General features: G+C 42.9%; 1 protein-coding gene across 1 annotated transcript in view; it reads left to right on the top strand.

The window, feature by feature from the left end:
- Window positions 1-510: 510 nt before the first annotated feature.
- The window catches only part of LANCL3 (LanC like family member 3), a 38656-nt gene continuing 13738 nt past the window's right edge, over window positions 511-25428 (top strand). Inside the window, exon 1 of the mRNA XM_049835192.1 lies at window positions 511-1117. Within this exon, the coding sequence (XP_049691149.1) occupies window positions 572-1117 (546 nt within the window). The 5' untranslated portion in view covers window positions 511-571. The remainder of the gene's footprint in view (window positions 1118-25428) is intronic.

Here is a 25428-nt window from a genome sequence, read left to right as displayed (position 1 = left end):
TCTGCCACGGACCTGCTTAGCTTTCCCTGCAAGACTGTCCTCGGGCTGCCCTCCTTCCGATTCGGCTACATCCTTCGCCTCTGGCTGCAGCAGCCCCCCAGCCAGGCAGCGCCTTCGATGAGGGAACGAAGAACTCCCCCCCGCCCGCCCCGGCTGGACGAGACGCACACAACGCGGGTCAGTCACGGCCACCTCTTCCACGGTTCACCGGCCGCTTAGGAAGCGCTCGCTGGGGCGGCTGCCCCCCCCCCCCCCGAGGGGCGCTGAGGGGGGGACGGACCTGGGCCACCGGCCGGTCTCCCCCCTCCCACACCCCCCCCCCGACTCGGCGGTTCGCCGCCTCGCCCCGCCGCCCCTCATGGTCAGCGCCGCGCCCCCCCCCCCCCCCCCGCGAGCCGCCGGGCGTCTGTGGGGGCGCCCCCTTCCCGCCTCTCCCGCTCCCTCCCGCCTCCGCCGCGCTCCCTCCTCCCCGCTCCCTCCCGCCTCCTCCCCCGGCAGCTCCCCGCTCGCTCGCTCGCTCGCTCGCTCCCTCCCGCCGCTCCCCGCTGCGCCTCGCCTCGCCGGCGGCGGCATGGAGAACCAGCGCTGCTTCGCCAACCGCTTCGATGACTACCCGGGCAGCCCGGCGGCGGCGCCGGACAGGGAGGCGGCGGTGCCGTTGGTGACGGCCACCATCGAGCGGATCCTGAGGGAGCTGCCGCCCCTGGGCGGCCCCCGCGGCTGCCAGGGCGGGCTGTACGGCGGCGTGGCCGGCGTGGCCTACATGCTCTACCACGTCGCGCAGTGCCCGCTCTTCGCGCCGTCGCGGGAGGCCTACCTGCGGGCGGCCCGCCGCGTCGTGGACGCCTGCCTGCGCTACCAGGAGGGCGGCGGCGAGGCCGACGCCGACACCCGCGCCGCCTTCCTGCTGGGCGGCGCCGGGGTCTACGCGGTGGCGGCCCTGGTCTACCGAGCCCTGGGGCTGCCCGAATTCGCCCGCCCGCTGGGCAAGTTCCGGGAGCTGAGCGAGGTCTGCGCCCCGCTCTCCTTCCTCGAGTGCGGCTCCGACGAGCTCTTCGTCGGACGCGCCGGCTACCTGTGCGCCGCCCTGGTGCTGAAGCAGCGGCTGGGCATGGAGGTAAGGGCCGGCAGGCGGCGGGCCACCCCCGGGGAGGGGAGGGAGACTGCCCCGCCGTCGGGGCTGGCGGCGGTCCCCGGGGCTGGGGCCGAGGCGGGGCAGTGCCTGGCTGGTAGGGGGATGCGCCGGGGCTCCCACCAAAAACAAACCCCCCAAAAGCGCCTTTTCCAGCTTGCGCTTTGGGGGCACGCTTCGGGAAGAGCACACACACACACCACACACACACACCCACACACACACCCCCGCCCGGTGTTTGTTTCTCTCGTAGCTGTTTCTCCGCAGCGCTCCTCCCCCGAACTCAAAAGACGCGTCTTTTGGAAGAGGGAGTGCGGGGGCACAGGGCGTGCGGGATGCGGTCCCGCCGCCGGGAGCAGGGCCCTGCATCCCGCTGCGGGTCGCTCCCCGGGCACGCCGAGAGCATCCGCTGTTGGTTGCCAGGTGGTGAATTATTTGGCAGGAGACACCCCGGGCTTTTCAAGAATATTTCAGCAAAATGAAGCGGGTGGGAAAAAGGAATAGTGTTGGGCAAAACAGAGCAAGGAACCTTATAACGATAAGTGGAGCTGTGCTAGAATTTGCAAGCAAGATTTGCAGCGGCGCTTGGTCTTGCCAACCCCAGCATACAGAAAAGCTGGTGGTCTTTTGGAAATCTGGCCACGAATTTTGGTGCTTCTGGTGAACGGGAGCTGTTTTTTTTCTGGAAGCTTGAGATGTGATGATGGTTCAGTGTGCTGTTGGTTTCGGTAGTCGGGACATTACCCCAGGATATTGCCATTGTCAGCCTTGACAATTCAGAGCTCCCACTGACTGCAGCGTAAGAATTAATGCAACTGATTCTGTTTGCTGTGGTGTTTGTTACTAAGTGGTCAGTGCAGTGTCTGAGCAGGCATTTGTTAGATTTTTGTTCCTGTCCTCTTGTCAGGTCCAATCTGTGTTTCCTCTGTTAATCACTGATTTGCAAGTTCATATGCTTCTGGCTTTCTTTCCTCCTGCGAGAGGAAGCAACTATTACAAGTAAATAAATGATGTAAAACCAAGTGGCTCTGCCCCATCCAATACCAGTCACTGCAATCAGAGTCCAAGGAAGTTCATTTAATGGAGGACTCGGGAGGCTCCAGGGTATCCAGAGAAGGCAACAAGAATGTTAAGTCAGTTGAATGTTTTGATCGCCTTGAACGAAAATTCTTACAGCACTAAGCATTTAAAGTAGCGTACCATACGTGCTGTTTCTTCGCGTAGGATTGTCCGACAATCTTACCCATAGTAATGGTTATGTTATTTGTAACCATAACATAACCAAATTTTTCATTCTGACAGCATTTTCTATGAGAGGAAAGTTTTGTAGACACATCACAGTCCTGTGCAGCAGTGTCAGGCTGAGGGGATGGTTCCTCACAAAGGAATAACCATGCCTATTAATTCAGTTTGCACTGGGAGAGTGTGTCTAGTACCCATGTCAGTGCCTGTGATGGTGTTGTGACATACCAGCTGAATGAGGCGGCACCCTGGACTCTCCTGCTTCATTTAATTCCTTCATCCATTTGTCTGACGTCCTTGAGAGCAATCGCTGAACGGTTTGGAGACTAGGTGCAATCACCTCTGACGGGCAGCGTGAGGAAGGGGAAAGCTCTCCTCTCTGCTTGCTTGCTTGCTGAAAAATTATACCTTATGTCGGTGTAAAGAGTTAAACATCCCCACAGATGAGCACAGGTATGCAGTTATTGTGGAATCCATTTAGCAGGTGGGTTAAATACAATCATAGAGGGATTTATTTTGCCAACAAAAGATATTCTGTGTCCCCTTGCTAATGTTTTAATCGGTAGGCTAACATCCTTCCATAGTATTATTTATTCTGTCACCACATTGTAATTTTAAATCTATAGTGCAAGAAATAAATCAAAATAATCTCAACTGTTAAGTATTAATAAAACCAACATTAATTTTAAATTTGAACAAAACCTAGAACTTTTAATTAAAATATTTTGCTCCTTGATGAGGAAAATGATAATGATTTCTAGTCTATGTGTACTCATGCTTGAGCAAAATTTGGGTCTTTTGACAAGTGTTCCCATCCTAATACAGAATTACTGTAATTCGTACATTGCCAGACTAGACCCTGCATCTTTTTACAAGTGTAGAAAGGGATGCCCAGAGAGAGTGTATGTCATCTATTACCCAAGGTCAAACAAACGGGAAGCCAGGTACATCCCAGAATAGAAGCAACGTCTTGTGATTCGAACCACTGGAAAATGCTACCTCCTGTAATTTGATTGTGCACAGCCTTACATGGCTCATTGCAGCGTATTTTCTTGTTTCCCACGTTCTTTTTTTGAGGACGCTGTACAAACATTTCCAGCACAAAGTGAAATCCATTCCTTGCATTGAAATAGAGCCGCTGCTGTCCGTGTGGTTGTTTTTTCCTCTGAAGAAGTCAAATAGTGACCTATATACAAGAAGCCTTTGAAGAAAGGCATTTCGAGCAAATTTTACAATTTATGTTTTGGGTTTGGTTTTTGTCTTTTCCGAGCAGGGAAGGAAGGAGACTGCTTTATTTCAGTAAACACCAGTTTAGCTCAGCTGCTGTGCCCTGATGCTTCAGTTTCTTGCTGAAGAGTCTCGGTGTTTTAAAGCTTCGCATATTCTTCAGAAAGTTAGCGGACAGTCCTGAAGGATCCAGTCGGTTGAACAACATTGACCTCATGTGAAGAAGTCATTTGCATTCAGCTGGTTTTCAGAGTTTTAGGCTATTGCAGCATTTTTCCCTGATGAATTAATTGAGAGTTTTTGCATGAGTAAGGATTACTTCAACAGTCAACGCTTAACAGGGTCTGACTTTCATGATGCACTGTGCATTAGAAAAGATGTTTGTTTTCATCCTTTCTTTAATTTCCATTACATTGTAGTTGCTGCTTCCTAGGCAGAGATGGGTAAAATACTGTTTTGGCAGAAACGATGTGTCATTTGTATAAGGTACATATAAATAAGGTGTATGTGCTTTAGCTGTCCTTAACTGCTGTGTTTTCACTGTTTCGGGGGGAATTTTGTTTCTGTTCTGTCTTCTTTGGCCACCTCTTTTCCTGATGCTTGTAGTGTTGGTTCATTATGTGTTCTTGGAGAAATCTGTCAGTCCTGCTTTTAATTCTCTTCACTCAGTCTCTATTTGCTTGTGCAAACAGTAGTATTAAGACACCATTAAAATGGTGGTCCCATCCCCCTGTTCAGATGGCATTTTATCCTCTCCTCATTTTTTCTCAGTGATGTTTCTGTCTCATTTCGTGGTTGATGGAGCATGGTGTGTCTCGGTAGTTGCACTTCCTTCTGGCAGTGTAACCGTCAGATGACAGAGGAAAAGGTACAGAAGTTCAAGTGGCTTCTTGCATCACCATCTGCTAAGTTGTTACCGCCTTTTAGCACAGCTCAGGTTTGCTTTTAATAACTGACTGAGCTGATGGGCTTGACTGACTTCCACTAGCTCTGGGTTGCAGCAGAAAAGACAGCGACAGGTAGCAGTGTACCACGTAGAAGGCAGGGCAGCATTTTGCATGACTGCCTGATGCTGTGGTTTCATTAGAGACTGTATCTTTGAAAGACACTGGGGACACCGTCAGAGACCCTTGCCTGCTGTTGCAGTGGTGAGAAGCTGAACCAGCACACTATGCCAGCAACACGGCCAAACCAGTTCCCTTGTGGGCTGAGGCACTGGGGTGAGTCTTGAGAGCCTGCAGAGACCTTAAGCTCTTTCATGCCACTGTACGGTTAAGCTTTCTGTCTCTGTGGCAGAGGGGCATCTCCATTTCCCTTTCCAACAAATGCGATGTCATGATTTGGTGTGTTTATGAGGTTGTTGTCCTGTCACAGGGAGGGCACAATTCTGATGTTATTCTGTTATGGGATGCCCAGAAAGGGCAATGGCCTTTCTAGCAGGACTCCGTTAAGTGTAGGGCCCTGCTAAAAACTGTACTTACCCTGGCTGCTCTCTGTCACCAGAGTCTCTTTTCTCTTGGACCTCCCAAGACTGCAAATCAAGCTGACCAACTTCACTTCCTGCGTGGAAAACAAAAATAGCGCTACTGTGCGGAGTCGGGCACCTGGGTGCCACAGCAAGGGAAGTGTGAGGCAGGACTGGCTTTAAAAGACAGTGGAACAGACTGATGTGCAGTGCATGGGACCGGATAGGTCCAGCCAGTGTATTTCATAATATTTTGGGAGAGAAGATACAAATGAATGAAAATTTAACATTGTTTCAACTCCTCAGACAACTCTAGATGCTATTACTTGTTCCTTAGAGTCTTCCCTCCAGCTAGTGTTTAAAGACTATTGTAAGTTACTTTGCTCCACATTTTTTGGTGTTTTCTTTCAATCTCTTAGAAAAAAATTCAGAAAGTGTGAGAGGAAGGAGCTTCCTGAATGCTGCCTAGAACATGTTAATCTGCAGCTCTTTAAAGTGGAGTGGAAATGTATCAATGCCGAACCTAGTGTTTATGAAAGACACTCAATGGACTGATCTTAGAAAGGGAGCTCTGCAAAATACCTGCAGAAGAGATGTACCTCCAAGTGCTGTAGCGCAGAGTCCCCACGTTAAGACTTTTAATCTCACCTGCGCCTGAAAGGGAAGCGTTGTCCTTTGAGGTATTTCATTCCTTCTCTGTGCCCATTGAAGTCCTTCCTCTCTGTGGAAGAATTTGCCAGCTTATCTGAAACATTATGGTGGTTGAAATGTCAAATAGCGTGGTGCTAGCTGGAGCTGTACTGATTTCATTATTTCATTTTACACAGGCCACTACACAGCCAGGATGTCGTTTTTTGCCACAGAGGATTAAAAAGAGATAACAGTAAAGATAAAAAGCTTTTGATCCTAGCCTGCCTCTTTTAAATGTACATTCCTCTGGCCATGATTTCTCAAACCACACACAGGGGCTAGATTTTGCATTAATTTGCTTAAATTGATGAATTTAAACCAGGAGTTGAAAATAGGAGTTTTCTAAAGTGAACAGTGAAACAACGGGAATTATTTGCATCCAGATTTTTTTAGAAAGCATTCTGAAATAGTTTGGGTCTACATTTCAGAACTTCTCTGTTTCCCTTCAGCAGGGCAGCACGAATCTTTTTTTAGTTTAAACAGCCTTCAAATTCTGAGATGGTGACATCTTGAAAATGGCCACCTGGATTCAGTTCAACATAGTGGACACTGAATATCCAGTTGTAGAATTAAAATAGAAAATTCAGGGTTGAAAGTGTTGAATTTCAAGTGTACTATTTAACAGCCAGTAAAAAAGCACTGTGGTACAGAGGGTTTGGTGTGAATCCTGCCAGGACTGGAGGTTTGATTGACACAAGTTTAGCTACATGCATTATATATTCTGTTGCAGAAATACAGATTTCAACTGCTTATAGCTGAAGAGTGGTATTAATCTGCCATCATCTTCTAAAAAGACAGTTTTGTACAAAAGCAGTGTCGTATCTCTGTACCGCTTTGTGCTGTTAGAAGAATGTTTGCCTATGCAGAAGCATCTTTTTGCTGAAAAAGCAGCCGAAGCAGTAATACTGATGCTATAATACCAGTTTTTAACAAAAAAAAAAAAAAGAAAAGTGTTTATCCAGAGGCGTCTCTTGTATCCAAAATAGACCTCTACTTTCCCGTCCTTCTTCTAACTCCTTTACATTTCACATACTGGAAGTTAACTCTTAAACCTTGTCAGTTCAGTCATCTTCCTCATCATCACCACGGAGCCTAGCTAGAAGCAGAGGTCTTTGTACTCTGCAGAGCAGAGTGTGCTGCCCCAGGCTTGAAGATGAGAGCTGCGGAACAAAATGTGGGAATCAGAAGGAGGGCTTTTTGTGGAAAAGGTGCTGAGCAGTTCTTTGGACTTGTGGAGCGTATCTGGTGACTGAATCTCTGGAAGCATCCAGAGCCGTCAGAGCATTTGAAGCAGAGAAGCAGGGAATTTCTCCAGCAGAGAGGCGCAGGGCTTGGGTGGAAGCTACTGTTCTTCACAGCATCAGTTACTTGTGGTCAGTTTGGTGGCACAGTGCAAGGAGTTTCTTAAATCTATTGCCTTAGGTTTTCAGATTTTTGTGTGTTATATTTTATACATGCATCAAAGAACTTTATTACAGTACTGTGTTTCTACAGGTAGCTATATTTGACATTTATGTTTTCCTCCATGACAAAGGCAAATAGTGATTTTTTGGCACAGTTCTCACAAAGGACCAAAAGCCACAGTCAATTGTGTTAACTCACAGTTAACACTGGGTGACATAGCGGAATGAAAGAGTGCATGTGTAGAACGTGCATATATGGTGGAGTGTGTGGAGGCAGAGAAACAGGCAGGCATAGAGAAGAAAGGCATTTGGCGGAGGCTGAACAGAGAGGAGGAAGAAAGAACCAATAAAAAAGCAAAAGAATAAGTTACCAGCAAAAATATAAAAATGGAACGCTGCAGAGGGGTAGCAGAATTCAAAGATGAAGGGGAAAAGGGAAGAAATAACTTAGACCCTGGAGCAGGGGAGATTTAAAATGAAAATCAGGTTTTCTGGCAAACTAGTGTGGATCTGATGGCTAATGTATTCAATTTAGAAGAAGATAAAAGTTCAACAGAAGAGTAATGACAGGGAGAAGATGGGTGAGGGAGCGGGCAGAGGAGTAAACTACCTTTCGTTGAGGAAAATTACTATTTTTGTCTGCTTGTTTTTTTGTTTGTCACTCTTCTGTCACTGTATTCTCTTTGCATGGGCTCATACACTTACAAAAATAGCTGTCATCACGTTCAGTGCTTGCAAATTCAGAGCACAACATTATGTCTTATATTCCATATTTTCTTTCTCTAAGGAATAACTGAGGTAACTACTTGATGTCTAGAAGCAAATATGGGCATTTTCATGAACATTGCCGTACTTCTTTTGACACTGACATTTTCCTATTACATGCATATAATACTATAAATTAGTATGTAACCTAAATGGTAATGCTGTTAGTAAACCTTATTTTGGAACAGGCTAAAGAAGCAGAAATGTGAAAGGCTGAGCTGCTCCTGACAGGAAGAAAAGAGCACGAGGCTAACAACAATTACCAATGAAAGTATAACACCCTCAGCACTTTACAGCACTGAAATGGAGGGATAAAATTAAGCCTTAAGTTTCTCCATAGTCATTTAATACACATCGTTAGAACATTAGACTTGGTACGTAAATCATAGCACAGCTATGCACCACAACTAGCAGGGACCAAATATAGAAATCATCCTCTTCTTTCCTCTCTGCTCCATTAAATCAATAGACCCTACTTCTCTCTCTTAATTCAGCTGAACAGTCTTAAAATCAACCTACCACCCTATTGACAGGCTGTATAAAGACTGCAGAGCAGTTTACTCAGACAGTAAACTGCTGTCTTGAGCCTCGCCTTCAAGCAGTAGAGGTGGCTCTGTAGAGAGGATCAGGGAGGCAATTAAAATGGGTAAAAGTCCCATGGTCCTGCTCTGCTGCTGCAGGAGCATCCCATCATAGCATGGTGGAAGGCATTTGCTATAAATGGGAGTTTTGTTTGTCAGCCAACTTCTCTATTTCACCCCCTTTTTAAAAAATCAGAATTCAATATATGCGATCAGGTCACCATTTTTAATAAGACAGTGTATCAAAATGCCTCTTTATCTGTGTCTGTCATGCAGTTCTTTGACCACTGACAAGCATGAGATTAAGCACCGAGTGATGTTGCGTAACCTTCTGTCCACTCCATTACAATAGGGCTCAATGAAAATACCCAGTCAAAAACAATTATTTCTTATCTATGTTGTAGGATTATTTTCAAGTGATAGTTAGTGAGCTAATTAATATTTCTAGGAGTAGCAAGGCAAAATAATTGAAATAGTTATTTCATTTTAGGCAAACATGATCAAGAAATATCTTAATAGCAGTCCAAGCTGTTGCTGAGTCATTTGGTGTTTCTCAGCTTGGTATATTTTGATGTCTGAGAGCAGAGCCGTAAATCTGTTTTTGCAGCAAATCAAATGAATTCCTCATTTTAATGGCTTAATATCTCTTGTTGAAGAGCAGTGGATCATGAGTGAGATGGAATGGATGTCAGATATCACTGAATAACCGGAGGAGGGGAAAATGCGGCAGATAAATACACCTTCTAGCTGTCCAAGGCATTCAGTTATTTTGTGTGGCTAATCTTTTTCTTCACAGAATACTTCTATTCCCTCATTGGTACAATGTTAATGTAATTGACCATTGTAAGCTGGGGATGTACTGGTGAAATGTAGATTTCATTGTCAAGGAAATGGAAGCTGCTCTTAAGTGTGGGCCTGGGGCTAGAAGCTGCACAGGACAAAGCAACTCTCCACTGGTGGGTCAGTGCAGAACTGGAAAATGGTGGGTATTGTATGTTCCATACTGACAGTGTTCTGCAGTTTGTCCACTCGGTCCTGACAACCAGGTGATATCCCTACCAGAATCAAAGAACTGGTAGGGACCTTTAGAGTTAATTCAGGCTACAGTCTAGCCCCCAGGCAGGTGTACCTGTGCCTGTGTCATCCCTGGCAGCCTCTCTCTAACCTGCAATTCCTACCACCCACTGATGGAAGATCTGTAGTCTGCCTTGGCTGTCTGAGACACTTCCCTATTAGAAAGTCTAGCCTAATGACTGATCTGAATCTTGCTGTAATTTAAGCCTGATACTCCTTGTCCTGTCCATTGAGAAATAGTGAGAAATTCTGTTCCTCTTTACAGAAGCTCTTCATACATTTCAAGACTGTTATAGTTTCTACCCTTAATCTTTTCTTGTTGTAAACAAACAATCCTAATCCTTCCAATCTTCCCATGTGTGTCATGTTTTCTACATCTCTAGTTGTTCCCATTGCACTCCGCCAGACTCTCTCCAGCCTTTCCTGTAGAGTGCCATAAGTTGGACACACGAATCTAGCACAGGCTTTTCTAATTGAGCAGAGAGATATCTTTCTGTTTCTTCCAGGTCTTGTTTCTATTTATACAGCTCAGTAAGGTGTTTGCATCTCACACCCGTGTGACACTGACTCACATCAGCTCATGACCTGCTATTATCCAGCAGTCTTTTAATGGGCCGCTCCTACATGGACAGGTATTCATTAGGAAAAGCCTCTGAACAAGTGAAGTAGGTAGGGGTCATACAAAGACAATCATTGAATTGCAGAAGCTGTGCTGTGGTACGCAAAATGAGAAGCTTCTTCAACTGAAGGAGCTTTGTTTCATTAATGCCAACTAGAGAATCCCTTTCCTTTGTTCCCTGAATAAAACTGGGAATATGTTATTCTATGTTGTAACACCAGATGTGCCATTGTATATTCAGGGGACATCTGTGAAGTGATAAGTTTCCTTTTTGGAAGTACAGTTGGAACAATAGATTTGAGAGGACCATATTAAGTCAATTATTTTGTCCACATTAGAAATCAAGGAATAAGTGAAATCTGAAGAAGTGTCTGGAGGTTAAACTTGGTCTGTTCTTGTGATTTACTTTTGTTGCTAATGTAAAGATAAAGCTCGGCGTTGTCTCTCTTCCTAGTTCTGACACCTTCAGTGAGGGCCATTTTATGTATTCTTGCATTCACCAGCAGCATGAGTCAATGGAAATCTATACTTTTATTTTTGTAGAAGTTTCTTATAGCTTCATCCACCGTCACCAAATGTGGGGTTTTTGGCCTACAAGAACTGTCCTAACAAAAGCAAGGATTGTCTTGCAGTAAATTAATACTACAGGCAGGGGCTGGAAACATCAGCCTTGCCATAGATGTTCATAGGACTTTGAGCGTGCCATTTTCACTAAGGCTTTTCATCCCTTTGTAAAGCTAACTCCTGATCTCTAGATATTTCTACTTGCCATCTGTGAAATGGCTAATGTTATACTTAATTGTTTCAGTTTTCTAAGGCTAAGCCAGTGATTAATTAGTCAGAATTACAGCTATAATAGCAATGGACCCCAAGATACACATTCCACATGTAGCTGTTTAAATTTGATCAGATGTAAGTTGGACAAATATGAACTTAGGGAAAACTCTTAATACTAGAACAGCAAAACAAACTTCTTCAGCTTCTTTAAATAAATATTGATTTGTTTGTTCTTGGTCTTGCAGAGCTGAATCAATCATGAGCTTTCTTATGCCAGGCTGCCGTTTTCATACATACACATTTTTTATTATGCCAGCAAAAATACCTGGGAATAATGCTTATATAACTGCTGCACATCCAGAAGACAAAATGTAGACAGAGTGATAGTATGAATGCATTTGTCCTTGTCGTCGTTTAACCCCAGCCAGCAACTAAGCACCACGCAGCTGCTCACTCACTCCCCCCCCCCGCAGTGGGATGGGGGAGAGAATCAAAAGGAAAAAGGTAAAACTTAAGGGTTGAGATAAGAACAGTTTAATAGAACAGAAAGGAAGAAACTAATAATGATAATAATAACAATAATAAAATGACAATAATAATAAAAGGATTGGAATATACAAAACAAGTGATGCACAATGCAGTTGCTCACCACTTGCTGCTGGTGCCCAGTTAGTCCCCAGGCAGCAATCCCCCCGCCCCCACACCCCCGGTTTATATACTGGGCATGACGTCCCATGGTATGGAATACCCTTTTGGCCACTTTGGGTCAGCTGCCCTGGCTGTGTCCCCTCCCAACTTCTTGTACCCCCCCAGCTTTCTCGCTGGCTGGGCATCAGAAGCTGAAAAATCCTTGACTTTACACTAAACATTACTTGGCAATAACTGAAAACATGTGTGTGTTATCAACATTCTTCTCATACTGAATCCAGGACATAACACTATACCAGCTACTAGAAAGAAAATTAACTCTATCCCAGACAAAACTAGGACAGTCCTATTTTGATTTTGTTCTCTAAGCAGTATGGGACTGCTAGCTTATTTTGGTAAAACAAATATTGTGAGGTAAATTTTTAAAAAACCACACAGGTAAGCTGAGTCAAAATCAAGAGTTGAACCTAAAGACCTCTAGAGGAGTAAAATCCACACCATCTGTCTGAACAGTGTATCAACATACACACTTACATTTGGATTTGGTTCAGTCGTACAGTCAAAGCATGGCCAAGGCTGGAGGTCACCTCTGGAGAACTTCTGGTCCAGCCCCCTGCTCAGAGCGGCGTCCACCAAAGCAGATTGCTCAGGGCTGTGTCCACTTGGTTTTGAATATCTCTACTCTATGACCTCCCTGGGCATCCTGTTCCTGTTGGGCCACCCTCACAGTAAAAAAGCTTTCTCTTTAAGTAGAATTTTCCATCACTGGGCATTGCTGAGAAGAGCCTGGCTCCCTCTTCTCTGCTGTCTCCCATCAGGTGATAAAATCTCCCCTGAGCTTTCTCTTCTCCAGACTGAACAATCCCTGAGTTAATACATGAAAAGCACCCATGGAGGGCCAGAAAAATCAAATGTGACTCCTATAAATTGCAGTCGTTCCTGCTCTGTTTGCCTCTTTCCCCAAAACCAGGCCACTCTTGTAGGGCTGCAGAGAAGAGTTGTGTAAAATGACAAATCCAGCAAAAGAGAAGCATGGCATTGAGTGCTCCCAGGGCAGCGACAACACAGTGTAATCTATAGTGTGAGGTAATAGTAATCCCTGTTAGTTAATTATATAGCACTTTGAGATCTTCAAATGCAAGGTAATGGCTGAGTGTAGTGGATGTTTATTTACTGGTGGTGGTGGTGGTATGATTTGTCTCATGGTTCTTGCTCCTCTTCCTCCTTTCTGTGTGAGTTTTGAACTCTTAAGAGTAATCTGAACTGCGCCTTTGGGCATAGCAGTCTCTTTTTCCCAAAGCATGCTTGGTTTATACAGTCACAACTGAGAATAAGTAGTGCAAAGGGAAGATTGATAACACTTTCCTAATTTTATTATAGTACCAAATGGCAATCTTTTCACCAGGAGAAAAGCACAGATGGTGATCCCATTATTTACCAAGTAAGCTACATTTTAAAGAGCGCAGTATGCCACACTTCCTCAAATTAATCCCATGACTCTTGCTCTGCCCTGGAAATGTGGCAGTATTGAATTATAAGTGACTGTCTGTAACTGAAGTATGACTTGAATTGTATTTGGAATTGTGGGCGTATTTCCAGGCAATGCTAACGGCACTGTGTGCCACTGGAAACTCTTTTGTTACTGTCTTTTGCTTCAGAACTGTCTTTGTCGATGTGCCTGGGAGGATCTGGGAGCCACGTACAGATCATCAGGATTTTTACTACATCAGACTGCTACCACAGTGTAAGAGTAGGGGAAAATTCAGATGACTCAGAGGACTCGATCACCTTCATCTGGTTTTCCTACATTACGTTGTCAGCATTCTTCTCGTAGCTGAAGTTGATATTTCTATTCAGTGGCTTATCGGCATGGCACAAATTGCAGATCATCACTCAAAGTAAAAGTGGCATGATGCCAGCGTGGAGTTCTCCAGAATTACCTTTGCTTGAAAGCAATGCTGGTGCTACTTTAAAGTGACTAATTTATGCTTCTCTTAGCCTGTGAATGCTGCTGTTGTGTCATTTACCTCATTTAACTAATTTCGTAGGTAGCCACATTGTTCCTCAGCAGCAAATATTTAGACATACTTCTAGATGTCACATGCCTCATAAATATCTGCATAACAGAACTATGCATATAAAGCAGCATGACTTAGAAGAATAAAGAAGTCTTGCGAGACAAACAAGATCACTTGTTGTAAATAACAGAATTATAAAATTAGTGGCTGATGAAAGAGCAGTAGCCAATACCCTGTTTACATTTGAATAGGGCTTTTGATGCAGTGTCAAAGATAATCTTCCTTGAAAACTTAATTCATGCTGGCTTGGATGGGGACATTGTAAATTTGGAATTGGCTGAAAGACCACAAGCAGGCTAATCGTAACTACTAATAAAGGACTGATGTAGGAACCAGCCATATTTATTATCCTCATTAATGATCCAGAAGAAGCAGCTCACTGGATAAGACTTGCTTTGGCTTTTAAACTGAGACAAGTGCCAGATACCATACAGAGGCAGAGGAAAAGTATGAAAACAGCTCAAGAGATTAAAAAATGAGCTAAACCAAGGTTTATTTTTAGCAGTACGAGCACATGTATCTGGGGAGAATTATCTATAAATCTGACCCTGTATGCTGGGAAGAAACTGAGATTCAATTAAGACGAACATGACAGGGCCCGAGTTACTTGTGTACTCACTTCACATAGTTTGTGAGTGTCAGCATATTGTCTGCACGTGTGCTGCATCACTGCTTGTACATCTGGATATAACATGATAGCACATCAGAGTTCTACGCTTACTTTAATGTAAATTAAGGTTATGTTTCTTTGCATTTATTCTGCATGGGAATGAACAGCTAATATAAATGAAAAGTCATAACCAGTCCTGACAGAGGTTAACACAACATGGTATTCAAAAGGTCAATGAAATTTTGGGCTTCCTACGCAGCTGTACTGCCCAACAGAGGTATTATGGGTTCACTCTCTATGATTCTTCAGGCCTTTCCATTGCCTGAAACCCACTGTGGGTGCCAAGACCCAAAAGTTTTGTCGTCAAAACTTTCCCCTTCTGGTGACTAAGGTTGGATATGCCTAAATGTCCAAGGCACCTAGTTTATGCCCTTCAAGTCTTCTGGGCATCTTTTGATAGGCATGCAAATCCTGGGAGCGGTGTGTTGTGGGACATATAAGCCACGCCAAAATTTATAAGTCAACAGCTGCATCACTCACCATCCATGGAGCTCTGGTACAGATTTAGAGCTCTCTCTTTTCTCCATGGTGTTTATGCAACTCCTTCCAGTTGCCTTCCCACAGTAGCAGCAGTTTGCACTCCATCTCACCTGCCGTACCTTGTCTCTACCTCCTCTAAAAGAGGCTGTGAAGCTGCAGCTGGGGACCATGTTCCACCTAGCTCCTCTCTCCCTGTTGCAGTCTCTCCCAGATTGCTGGAGGTGTTTTTCTCGCAGAGCCCCAGGCAGGGTCTGGCCTGCTGTGGAGTAAAAGTGAACTAAGCATCATGTCTTTTCCCATTAGCAGGGGCAGAATGTGTTCACCTCTTGTCGCTCTTACAGGTTTTAAGACCAAATTGGGCTCTGAGCAAATTACGGTCCAAATGGGGGTCATAGTCTCTTCCTTTCTATAATGCAGTAACCTTGAGATTTCATCACTAACCTGGTAATTCAAATTCACATCCCTTCTTTTTCTGGCACAGTGCAAGAATTTAAGCTGATGCCTCTAAGCTGAGTGTGCTGATGGCTAGAGCAAGTCTCTCTTATTGCAGCTCTGATTGAAATTACTTATATAAAATACTCAAATGTTCTTCAGAGCGGAGCCTGGAGGGAGGTGCCCCAAACTCCAGGCTCCAAAGTCACTCTGTTTCTTTGTCACCCAAAGTGTAAGCACGGAAAGAAACTGTTCCTGCACAGCAGAGGCACACTAACTGCAGAACAGCTTTGAGTAACGATTTTCGAACTGTGTTACACACAGCACAACATGGACCTTGTCCAAAGTGTTGAATGCTTCCACTCTCTTGCAGTGAGGAGCACAGTAGTATACAAACAAATCTTTCTTCTTTAGGATTTGTTTCCAATGCTCCATCTAATTAAACATCTTGTACCAGTACCATATGACTCAGAGTAGCTGCACAAATGTCTGTGGAAGGTAATTTTGAAATGTCTTGTCTGTAACATGCCTAACCTGCATTTTTTAAGGACTGGCTTTATGCTCTGAAGTACAAGGGTTTTTACCTTTCTTCCAGAATTGGTGGGCTGAGTTCTGGGAGTTGATTGTATGACTTGGCCTTGCAGCATCTGTCAGGAGTAAATGTTCTTACAGTGTAATATTTGATGAGTTGAAAGGTGAAAAAATACTTATTTAAAAAACACAGGCTCTGAAGAACTGTAATTTAATTCAATTGGATTGGTGGGGCACTTCTGGCAGTTAACCCAAAAATCTTTTTAAAAAATTCTCACCTTAATTATAGAGAGGTTTAGTTGGTTTGTTAAAATTCCACAGTGCGAGTGGACTCGGCTAAATTTTGCAGAAACAAATTCCCTAGCTTACTTGAGTCTTGGGTGAGCAGAGAGATATTTTGTCTTTAAACTTGCTGCTTTTCATAAGCTAGCATTTTGTTCTTACATTACAAGATCGAATAACTTTTTGTGTTCTTTATCACATTAATTACCTCCTATCCAGGAAAGAAATGTTGCGGTCTTTTTAGCTTCACTTCTTAGGAGAATATCTTACTTGTCTCTAAAATATCTGTTTCTGCTTGATTTTTTTTAATTTATTTTATTTTATTTTGATACGGGAGAACAGACCTGGAGAATTATCGGAAGAAAGAACAAAGCAATGACTGCTAAAGTAGCTTTTTAATAACCATTTCAGTACTACTCTCATGCATCCTAACACTTTTTGTTTGCTTTCCACAGTGCTGTAATATACTAAGCAGAGATTTTCACTGAGCTGTTCACAGCACTATGCAGATTTTCACATATAGTTTAGGTTCTTCCGTAAGTGTAAGATTTTGAGAAGGTCAAGAACTCCTTTAAGGTACTGAACTGTTACAGCTGTGCATGTGTTATACAGCCACCATCAGGGCATTCCATACATTCCTATGTAGCATCTTAAGTTGTAAAACCAAACTTTTATTGGTTTTAAATGGGGGAAAACCACACAATATTGAAAGCATTGTGGTTGGGAGCCTCTAACACTGCCGGCAACTATGTTCTCTTTCTTGAACCTTAATTTGAAACAGATGAAGAAAAGAATAGTATTTTGGTTTTCTGTGCTTCTGTAGTTCACCTCTGCAAGTTTAGCACAGTAACAAGCTGTAAAGTCTCTTATGGATAGTTTTCCAAATGCTACTTTCTGTAGCAGAATTCATTAGCATTTGGTACTACTGATTCTGAACTGGGAGCAAAATATTTGGGGGTTGCGTAGAAGAGTGCGAAATGGATGCTTTGCGTCAACCTCTCTTCTCAGCCACTCTCCTCCCCTTTTTTTTTTTTTTTGGTTCTGACACTTCCGCCGTGAGGTTTTGAGGAGGCATTTCTATTTTCTTATTTAGTTCATTAAGCCTGTGAATGACGTATGTTCACTTGTAGACAGGGAGGAGGTCTGAACACTCAGAAAACAAGCCTAAAGGCATTTGAAGGTAGACTGGGAATTGTTGCATGGGGAAGATAAGAGGACTGGATGATGATGAAAGATGAGGAATTCAATATCTTTAACATAAAGAGGAAAAAACCATAAGGCTGCTAATAACGTATAGAAGGAAGTCTCTCTCTTCCTGTGTTTCAAATGTACCCGGCATATTTTGTGAGTTGCAGCCTTGTGAACAATGCTAAACAAAACACTGAGGGAGCCAAAAAAAGGAGGAACAAATAAGTTCTGATACCTAGCAACCCACTTCATATGCATAAGTAAATGGATGTGCAATTGCTTACATTGTAATATTTGATTTGTTGAAAAGTGGTGAAATATTTTTGACAGGTGTACTCCAGGCCCAAACCTGTAGTCCTGACAGAAAAAATTTTCCCCTGGAAAACAGTGGAAATTTGACCTGTCCCCTATAATCACAGCTGCACCTGTGAACCATGACCTAGCATAACAGCTTGAAAGGCAAATGAATTCCTGCTAAACTGAATATCAAGCGAGATCAGGTTGTTCTGTCCAGTACAATTTGATGGTGGGTGTATAAACTGCAATCCTTCATTTTATTGCTAGGTCTTTAGTTCCTGAAACAAGGTGTTTGCAGTAGCAAAGAAGCTTTACAGCAAGAGTGTAAAGCTCTGCCTCAACACAAAATATAAACCATTATTTGGAATTCTAGCTGCAGGGGAGTGGTGACTCATACCTCAACTGAAATTTTTAATCCTCTTTGATTTAGATAAGGAAGATGATATACTGCCCAGCTCGTCACAGGAAACAATCTCCTTAAGAATATTTGTTGACATGAAGCAAAATTCTTACAGGAGTTCCAGGGAGAGCTACTGCTTATAAATGCAGCTTTATTCAATAGAGACATAGAGTGTACACAGCCTTGAATTGAAGAAAAAGTGATGAAAAAACACAAACATTTTTATTTTATATAAGTCACGCACTCCACATTGGTGTAGAGCAATGAGTGAGAATGCATCTGCTAGTCACTTCCCTCCAAACTGACTAAAATGAGAGTAGGATCAATCCTGGAAGAGTTAGATGTTTGCTCAGCTGTATCTGTTAGGTTTCTCTGCGCAGCTTCCACAAGCAAGGTCAGCATTTTACTCTGTCAAGTAAGCCATATTTCTGTGGCTTTAAAGGCTACCACAGACAAAAATTACTAGTGGTCTCAACAGACTATGAGCCAGCCCCATGGTGTGTTTGGCAAGACATGGAATAACAAGAATTTACAAGAATAATTACGTGGCATAGAAACCCGAGTTTATCGACCTGGGTATTAAGTGAATTATTGGACTCCATTCCTGGGGGTCATGAAATTACTTTATTTTTATATCTTTGTTAGATATCATGCCGACTGGTAAAACTTCCAGCATTTCTTATATAGTACTTGCCAGGAGTAACATCCCCAAAGTCAAGACCCATTCAGGTCAATGAGGACTTTGATATTAAAAAGATCATATGAATGATCTAATAGGTGAAATGACTTTGACAAATTGAAAAAACTAAATACTGCATGAGACTGAAAAGGCTCTTTTCCATCACTCTGAGTGATTAAGATGACAGTATTACTTAAGAGGAATTGAACTATGAATATCCTTAGAGATACTGTCAAGGAACTAGCAATCAATCTTTCTCTGTCCCCATCCTAGACTTTTTTATTTATTGTATTATATAGTTGCTTTCAGTGTAATCTTTTCATTTTATTCATCTTTTTTGGTGATCTTACATGAACAACATAATTACTGTTGTTGAAGCAAGTGAAGCTTTAAAGTTATATACAATTGCAGCATGAAAAAGGTACTTACGATAAGCTGGAAATCGATAAAAGGTTGTGCGACCATACAGGTCCTGTGCAGTAATTTGGTCAGAGAGGTGCCTCAGTAAAGGGTGCAGTAGAAAAACATTTAATCATCCAAATGGGCTGTATTCAAACTGCTGACTCTTTTCTCCAGGCCAGTACCATGCTGAATTTGGATGTAGATGGTTCTCTTCAGACACAGCTAGTTAACACAGCCTGCGGGGCCCAGGAGCTCTTTCAGTCTCTTATCTCTCTCTCCTTCTCTCTTTACACCCTTTCCCTCTCTCCCAGGGCCAGTTACGCCAACCCATCTCTGTTTTGTGACACCTTTTGCAATGTAGCACCCAGCTGGCCCTTCCCAGCCCAGCCGAGGAAGACAAGAGCTCGCCAGCCACCAAGCACGTAGCCTTTGCCGGGAGAGAGCACTACAGCAGTGAGGTTTTGTTAAGCTGGGTATATGAAGTGGTACACAGTGCTCTTGTCCCTTTATCTTTCCTAACCAAGCATCAGTTTGAAGGAACTTTATCAGTTTCCTGTAGAAAACTAGACTTAAGTTTCTCAGAGCTTAAATTTTGGAGATGAACCAGAGGTGTCCTTGTTTCCTCTTACCCCTTGCAACAGTGGTTTCCAGGGCCTGATTTCACTCCTGTATTTAGTGGCACATTCAAAATTAACTATGTCTTCATGGACTTGGCAGCAGTACAATTCATAATCTTAAGAGGGCCTAGCATGAACATTTCTCTTTGCACATTTATACTCCTCACAAATAAACACATTACATTTTATTGGATCGGTGCCCTGTCAGATGCTGAGTGCTCTCCTTTTCAGATGAAGTAAAGGAATGAAGGTATGGAAGTGTCCAGCTCTTTCTGGAGACCTTCAGGACATCTTAAAATATGGTTTATCAACTTTGGTTTCTAGATACAGTTGCCATTTTCATTTGCAGAACTCTGAGCTTAGGTCAGCTTCCTGTGAATATTAGCCTTTACTGACTGACTCAAGATCAAGTTCTGCCTGTCTCATGTTGACCTGCAGATGTGTACAAACACTAATAAATTCATTTTTCCAAGGAGCGGTCTGCCTAAGTTCCTGGTAGCAAATGGTGGTGCCCAACTAAACTGGACTTGCATCATTTTTGAGTTCAGACTAAAGGCAGTGCCATGGTTACTGCAATGTTTGGGGAGGCTCTCTCATCCATGTTACAAAGTTTTTATCTTTTGCAAAGGCTGTTTCATGAGTGTCCTGCTGCTCTGGAGCTGGAAGAATGGCTAGTACTTCTTATGCCTCTGCATAGGTTCCATGCATCAACCAGTTCAAGCACCGGGGTAGCTTTGCTACAGCAGGAGATGTCTCTGGAACAGATGAAGGCGTGGATTCACTTTGAATGAAATCAGCAGACCGCTGTTAAGGGGAAGTAAGCTGATCCAAAATACACAGGTAGAGCAGATGTTCCTTGCTTAATAGTGTAAAAAATGGGATGGGATCCTGAGGCAGCACAGCCACAACACACTGGGCTGCCTGTTACTCAAACCAGGGTGCAAGGTGTCCAGCTTGGAAGGTGTTTATCATCATAACGCAGAATTGTCAGGGACACGTATCTAGAGTGCAGAAGGATAGATCTCCCATCAGGAAATGATAGCTCCGTGCTGCAGTTTTGGCATAAGCTAACTACAGGACTCATGTACTGATGCACTTTCTGACTGAGACTAAACAGAGTCAAAGGATTTCCCACTGATGAAGAAGTTTTTACATGAATAATCTTCCTCCTACCTGTGTGGGGAGCACAGATGGAAGGAAAGCAGTATCCGTGCAGCACTGATCTCTGACTCATTTGCAGCTGTCATAAACTGCCCCAATGTCTGGTGGAGTAGTGGTTGACACACAGGAGCTCCAAACAAGGATTTGGATTGCAGAACGGTGATCACTGATACATCCATTTTGGCCAGTTCCCAGGGTGTGTGCCCCCAGAATGGCCCACCCATGCGTTACAAGGCTGGTGAATAATAATAATAATAAAGGAAAAAAGAAGAATTGTACTTGTTTGTTGAAAAAAACTTGGGGTAGAATTCTGTAATGTAGAAAAGCCTCTCCAAGCAGCACTGGATTTGTTTATCAGTTAATTTGCAAATCTTCTATTTTTACTGGTTTTAAACATGCTTTTCAATTCATGCTCTTGAATTTGGGTGCAGTTCTAGGGGGAGATGCTTGAAATTAAATTTCTCTGTGCCCTGTGGTAACTCTAACCCAAGAGAACATGGAGCTGGGGTACAGGTAGCTGCCATTTGAAAGCCGTCGCTCCCAGGATACCTCGCTTCTTCCATGATGGGACTTGTCCTGAGCAATTCCCTGCTGTCTTTGCTGTTGACCAGCCACATTCAGCTGAACTGTGTCTAGGGTCTCAAGAGGCAGACTGATACCTCCTAAGTCTGATACCTCCTGGTTATCTGAATTGCTCTCCTCTTAGATCTGTTCCTTGACATCCTTCCTGCTTCAGTTCTCCAGCAGCAGAGAGTGGGGATTTGTGCTTCCCGACTTTCTTGAAGTGAAGAGGGTGATGGGGGCCTCTTGTTTCCCTCTGAAGATGTAGGAGAGCTGCTATATTAGAACTAGATAGCTGTGTCCAGCCAGACCCTGGTGCAGCTGTATAAGAGATGCTGGGGCCTATCATTAATTGGGGGGGATATAGATAGGAAAGAGGAACAGAGTGTACCAAGAGAAACTCATGTTTTACCTCTCTCTTCATTGACCCAGGATGGGGGGAGTTTGAAGAAAGGTTGATTGCTGGTTTTTCCTTGAACTCTCCAGTTTAAGTTGAGACATTTGACCAATTGTGCAGTAACACCAGCTGCTCTCAACCAGCATCCTACTACAGTAACAGTTGTGCTCCATCCTTTCCTGCAACACTTCATTTAGAGCTGTGTCTGAAATTTTCCCCGTGAACAAGGGGACAGGTTTAAAAAAAAGGACAGGTTTAACAGCAGAATGTCATGGGTTTAGTGCTACACAGTCCTGGCAAGTGAGACCTGTGGAAATTTTGTACTCTGTTAGCAATAACAAAAGTGCTCTATTGTCTTCTTTACCAGTAATCTGATTCATCAGGAATAAACGCCCTCTGTTTCTGACTGGACTCATGATTAGTGACCCATGAAAACAGGATAGGACTGACATTGCTGTTTCCACACTGCTGAGGCAAAGAGCAGGCCTCAAAACCCCCCAAATTTGCATGTTAAAAACAAGGAATACCAGTGGGATCTACAGGGAAGTCTGTTTTACTCAAGATTGCAGTCAAGTACCATTTTCCAATGAAATGTCAGAATCATATTAGTAGCTGTGCTGAGTCTACACATACTGTCATGTAGTTGTATTAATATGAGAAACTTGGGAAAGTATACTCTCCAGAAAGTACTATTTATGGTGCTGTTACAGCATGAAACATACTGCATTAGCAACAGTATCAGTAGTACTTCAGGAACTAATCTGATTCCTTGAACAAAGTTTTCAGGAGATATAAAAAAACTTTTCTTGTAAGGAAAGCAGACAGATGTGCACTTAGGGCTGGGTTTTCCACTCTGCTGCAGGAGAGGTACATCAGTCAAAGTGGAATAACACTAGGGGAAGGCAGACCCCTCTCTCTTCGTACCTGCTACTCTTCCGTGGCTTCAGGTGTTAGCATCATCTGAAAGAAAAAAAAACTGGCCATGACATTACACAGAAAGGTCCCTGAACAATTCCAGCCCTTGTCTTTGGTAGAAAAAGATTAAGCTTAAGGAGTGAATGTAAACATCACACAGTGCAGTAAGGTATCATTAAATTACCAAGTTGGCTCCAGCATCTTTCTGCTTCAGTCAGCTGTCCTGCTGAACGCAGACATGTATATCTTTTTGTACAGCGTTTTTGAGTATTATAGCTAATTCACAAGCTCCCTCTGCTGGGCTTCCAGCATAGGAGCCTAATGGCAAAGCTCCTGTTAGGTTATTTGTAGACTGATCCATTTTTTTCAGCTTATTTTGACACTTTCTACAGCATCAGAAAAAGCATATGATCAAATTCATGTAAATGGTTTTTAGAAGTGTGACAGAGAGAGGTTTGATGTGTTAGATGCATATTAAAGTTTTTCTACATGCATAGAAGAAGGCTTTTTCCACAATGATGTAAGTGTACCTGTTACCTCCTAAAAGTACTGATGCATCTATAAAAAGATAATGATACTTGGCATTCAATAATGCCTTCTGTTACTGGCATGCAGGAAAGAGCTCTAAGAAAATAAATACAGATCTTTCAAAAGAATTAAAAGCTTACAGTCGTCAAGTATACTCAATACAGTATGCAGTTTTATGTAGCAGTGGTTTTCAAAAGGCAAATCATGAGCCAAGGGGCTTGTAGCAAACATTCAGAGGAATGAGGAAGTGTTGAAAGTGTTATTGTAATCAGAAGCAAAGAAGAGCTAGTCCTGCTTCTTTATGCCTAATCCTCAAGGTCAAGATTTCTGTCTACAGTTTTTGAAACACATATCTAGGGCCTAGCATTGTCATAACCAATATATTATGAAATCTCTCTTAGTAGATTATAAGGAGTTGTGAAATTATATACTTCCCACTAAACAATCTCAGGTTGAGAAAGACTGCTAACAACAAAAAATGATGGTGTTCTGTGATTGCTGTAGACATAGCACTTCCTTGCTGACTTCTAACAGGGATTTACTGAATAAAGTACCTGCCTTAAATAATTCACAGATTTGTGGAGTGCCTTAATGGGAGAAGGCGTATTGTCTGCAGTGGCACAAGAGAAAAATGGAGAGACTTTAGAAATAATCACAATGGCTTTTTTTACTATAAGTAGGGCTTCTAGGCACAGGCAGCAGTACAAATACTAATAGTACTGCTTAAGCATTGTGCTTAAAGTAAAAGGTATATGGGAACGCAGCGGTCACCAGGGTGAGTGGAACAGTTATTTAACAGCACACGGCATTACTGGACAGTGATTTAAAACAGAAGATAAAGAACTCCACTGACCAATTGATACAGAAATTGCAGGGAAAATGTGGAATGCCTGTATTCCAAACTTTGGCCTAGTGAGGAGACCAAAGTGAACGCTTCTAATGCGATAGGATAGCTTGTGGTGTCTTTAAAAACACAAAAAGAGTTAGCTGAAATATTAAACCACCAGCAATGTATCTCTTAGTGTCAGTAGACTTTTGGCTAAGTACTGACATGATAAAGAATATTTCACCTACTGTGTAGCCAGCTCATATTAAATGACATTCAAGAAGTTTCTCAAAAAATGTAGCTATCTCAAGCATGAAATTTTTTTCTGGGTAGCATATTCTCATATTGGCTTTATTCTTCATCAAAGCGTCTGACAGCTTTCACCAGAGGATGTCATATCAATATGCAATTTATCCTTTCAAAGCCTTTGGGATGATCAGTCTATTTCTTTGCCGTCCCTAATTAAACATATTGCTTCAGTAATTCCCAGGAGCAAGGAGGCATTGCAACTACACTGAAATGAAAATGAACTTTGTAGAACCATGGCTACACCGTCTGTGATGATGATTAATGTATTCTATGATTGTTCTTTTGGTCATAAGTTTTCATCTCTTTTATTAAAGACACTGTGAGGGAGCATACAGAGACTAGCCACAGATTGTATTTCTTGTCAAAGTGAAAGAAATCTGAGGAGGTTTTAACACAGATTTGGTTGAAATAAAATGTAGCAAGCTGATGGAGATCTTAAATGTGATCTCTGATCATTCAACCTTTGGAATGCCACTAATAACAATGGTAAGTGAGGGCTCCTGTTCCAGCCAACCATCTCCTAGAATAAGGAGCAAATACAAATCCTTCATATTTAAGTGTTTTGGAAAAAGAGAGGCAGCAGCCCTACAATGACTCTGGATTGAGGCACTTGGTAAGAGATATTTGGAGTCAGCTCAAAAATTTTCTTGTTTACGTAGTAGTTAGGACACATTTCCTATCTGCCTTAAGTGTACAGGTCAGTCCAAGTCGCCAGAGAGAAGGTTGCTTTCAAGGTATACAGGTTATTTTCTTTTCTGTTTTCTTTGGTAATGTGGAAGTGGGTCAGGATCCATTGATTTCTATCATCCATTCTAATAATGATTTTAAATAGTCATTTTTCATCTGGCTTTGCATGTGGGCTTTTTTCGCATTCTGAAAAAGAGGTGATATTCATTAGCATTTCATTATGCCAGCCAAAAAGGTATACTATGTATACACTTAAGTAATCGTAGTGCTTTTTACTTTTTACACTTAGTTTATGCTAAAAAATCATGAACAATGCATTTCTTGCTGGCTGATACTTCTTTATGCAGTGTTGTGCAAGGCTGGAT

This window comes from Accipiter gentilis, chromosome 32 (genome assembly GCF_929443795.1).
Source record: "Accipiter gentilis chromosome 32, bAccGen1.1, whole genome shotgun sequence".
Lineage (NCBI taxonomy): Eukaryota > Metazoa > Chordata > Aves > Accipitriformes > Accipitridae > Astur > Astur gentilis.
The sequence above is the reverse complement of the archived record's forward strand: the minus strand, read 5'-3'. Positions and strand labels throughout refer to the sequence as shown.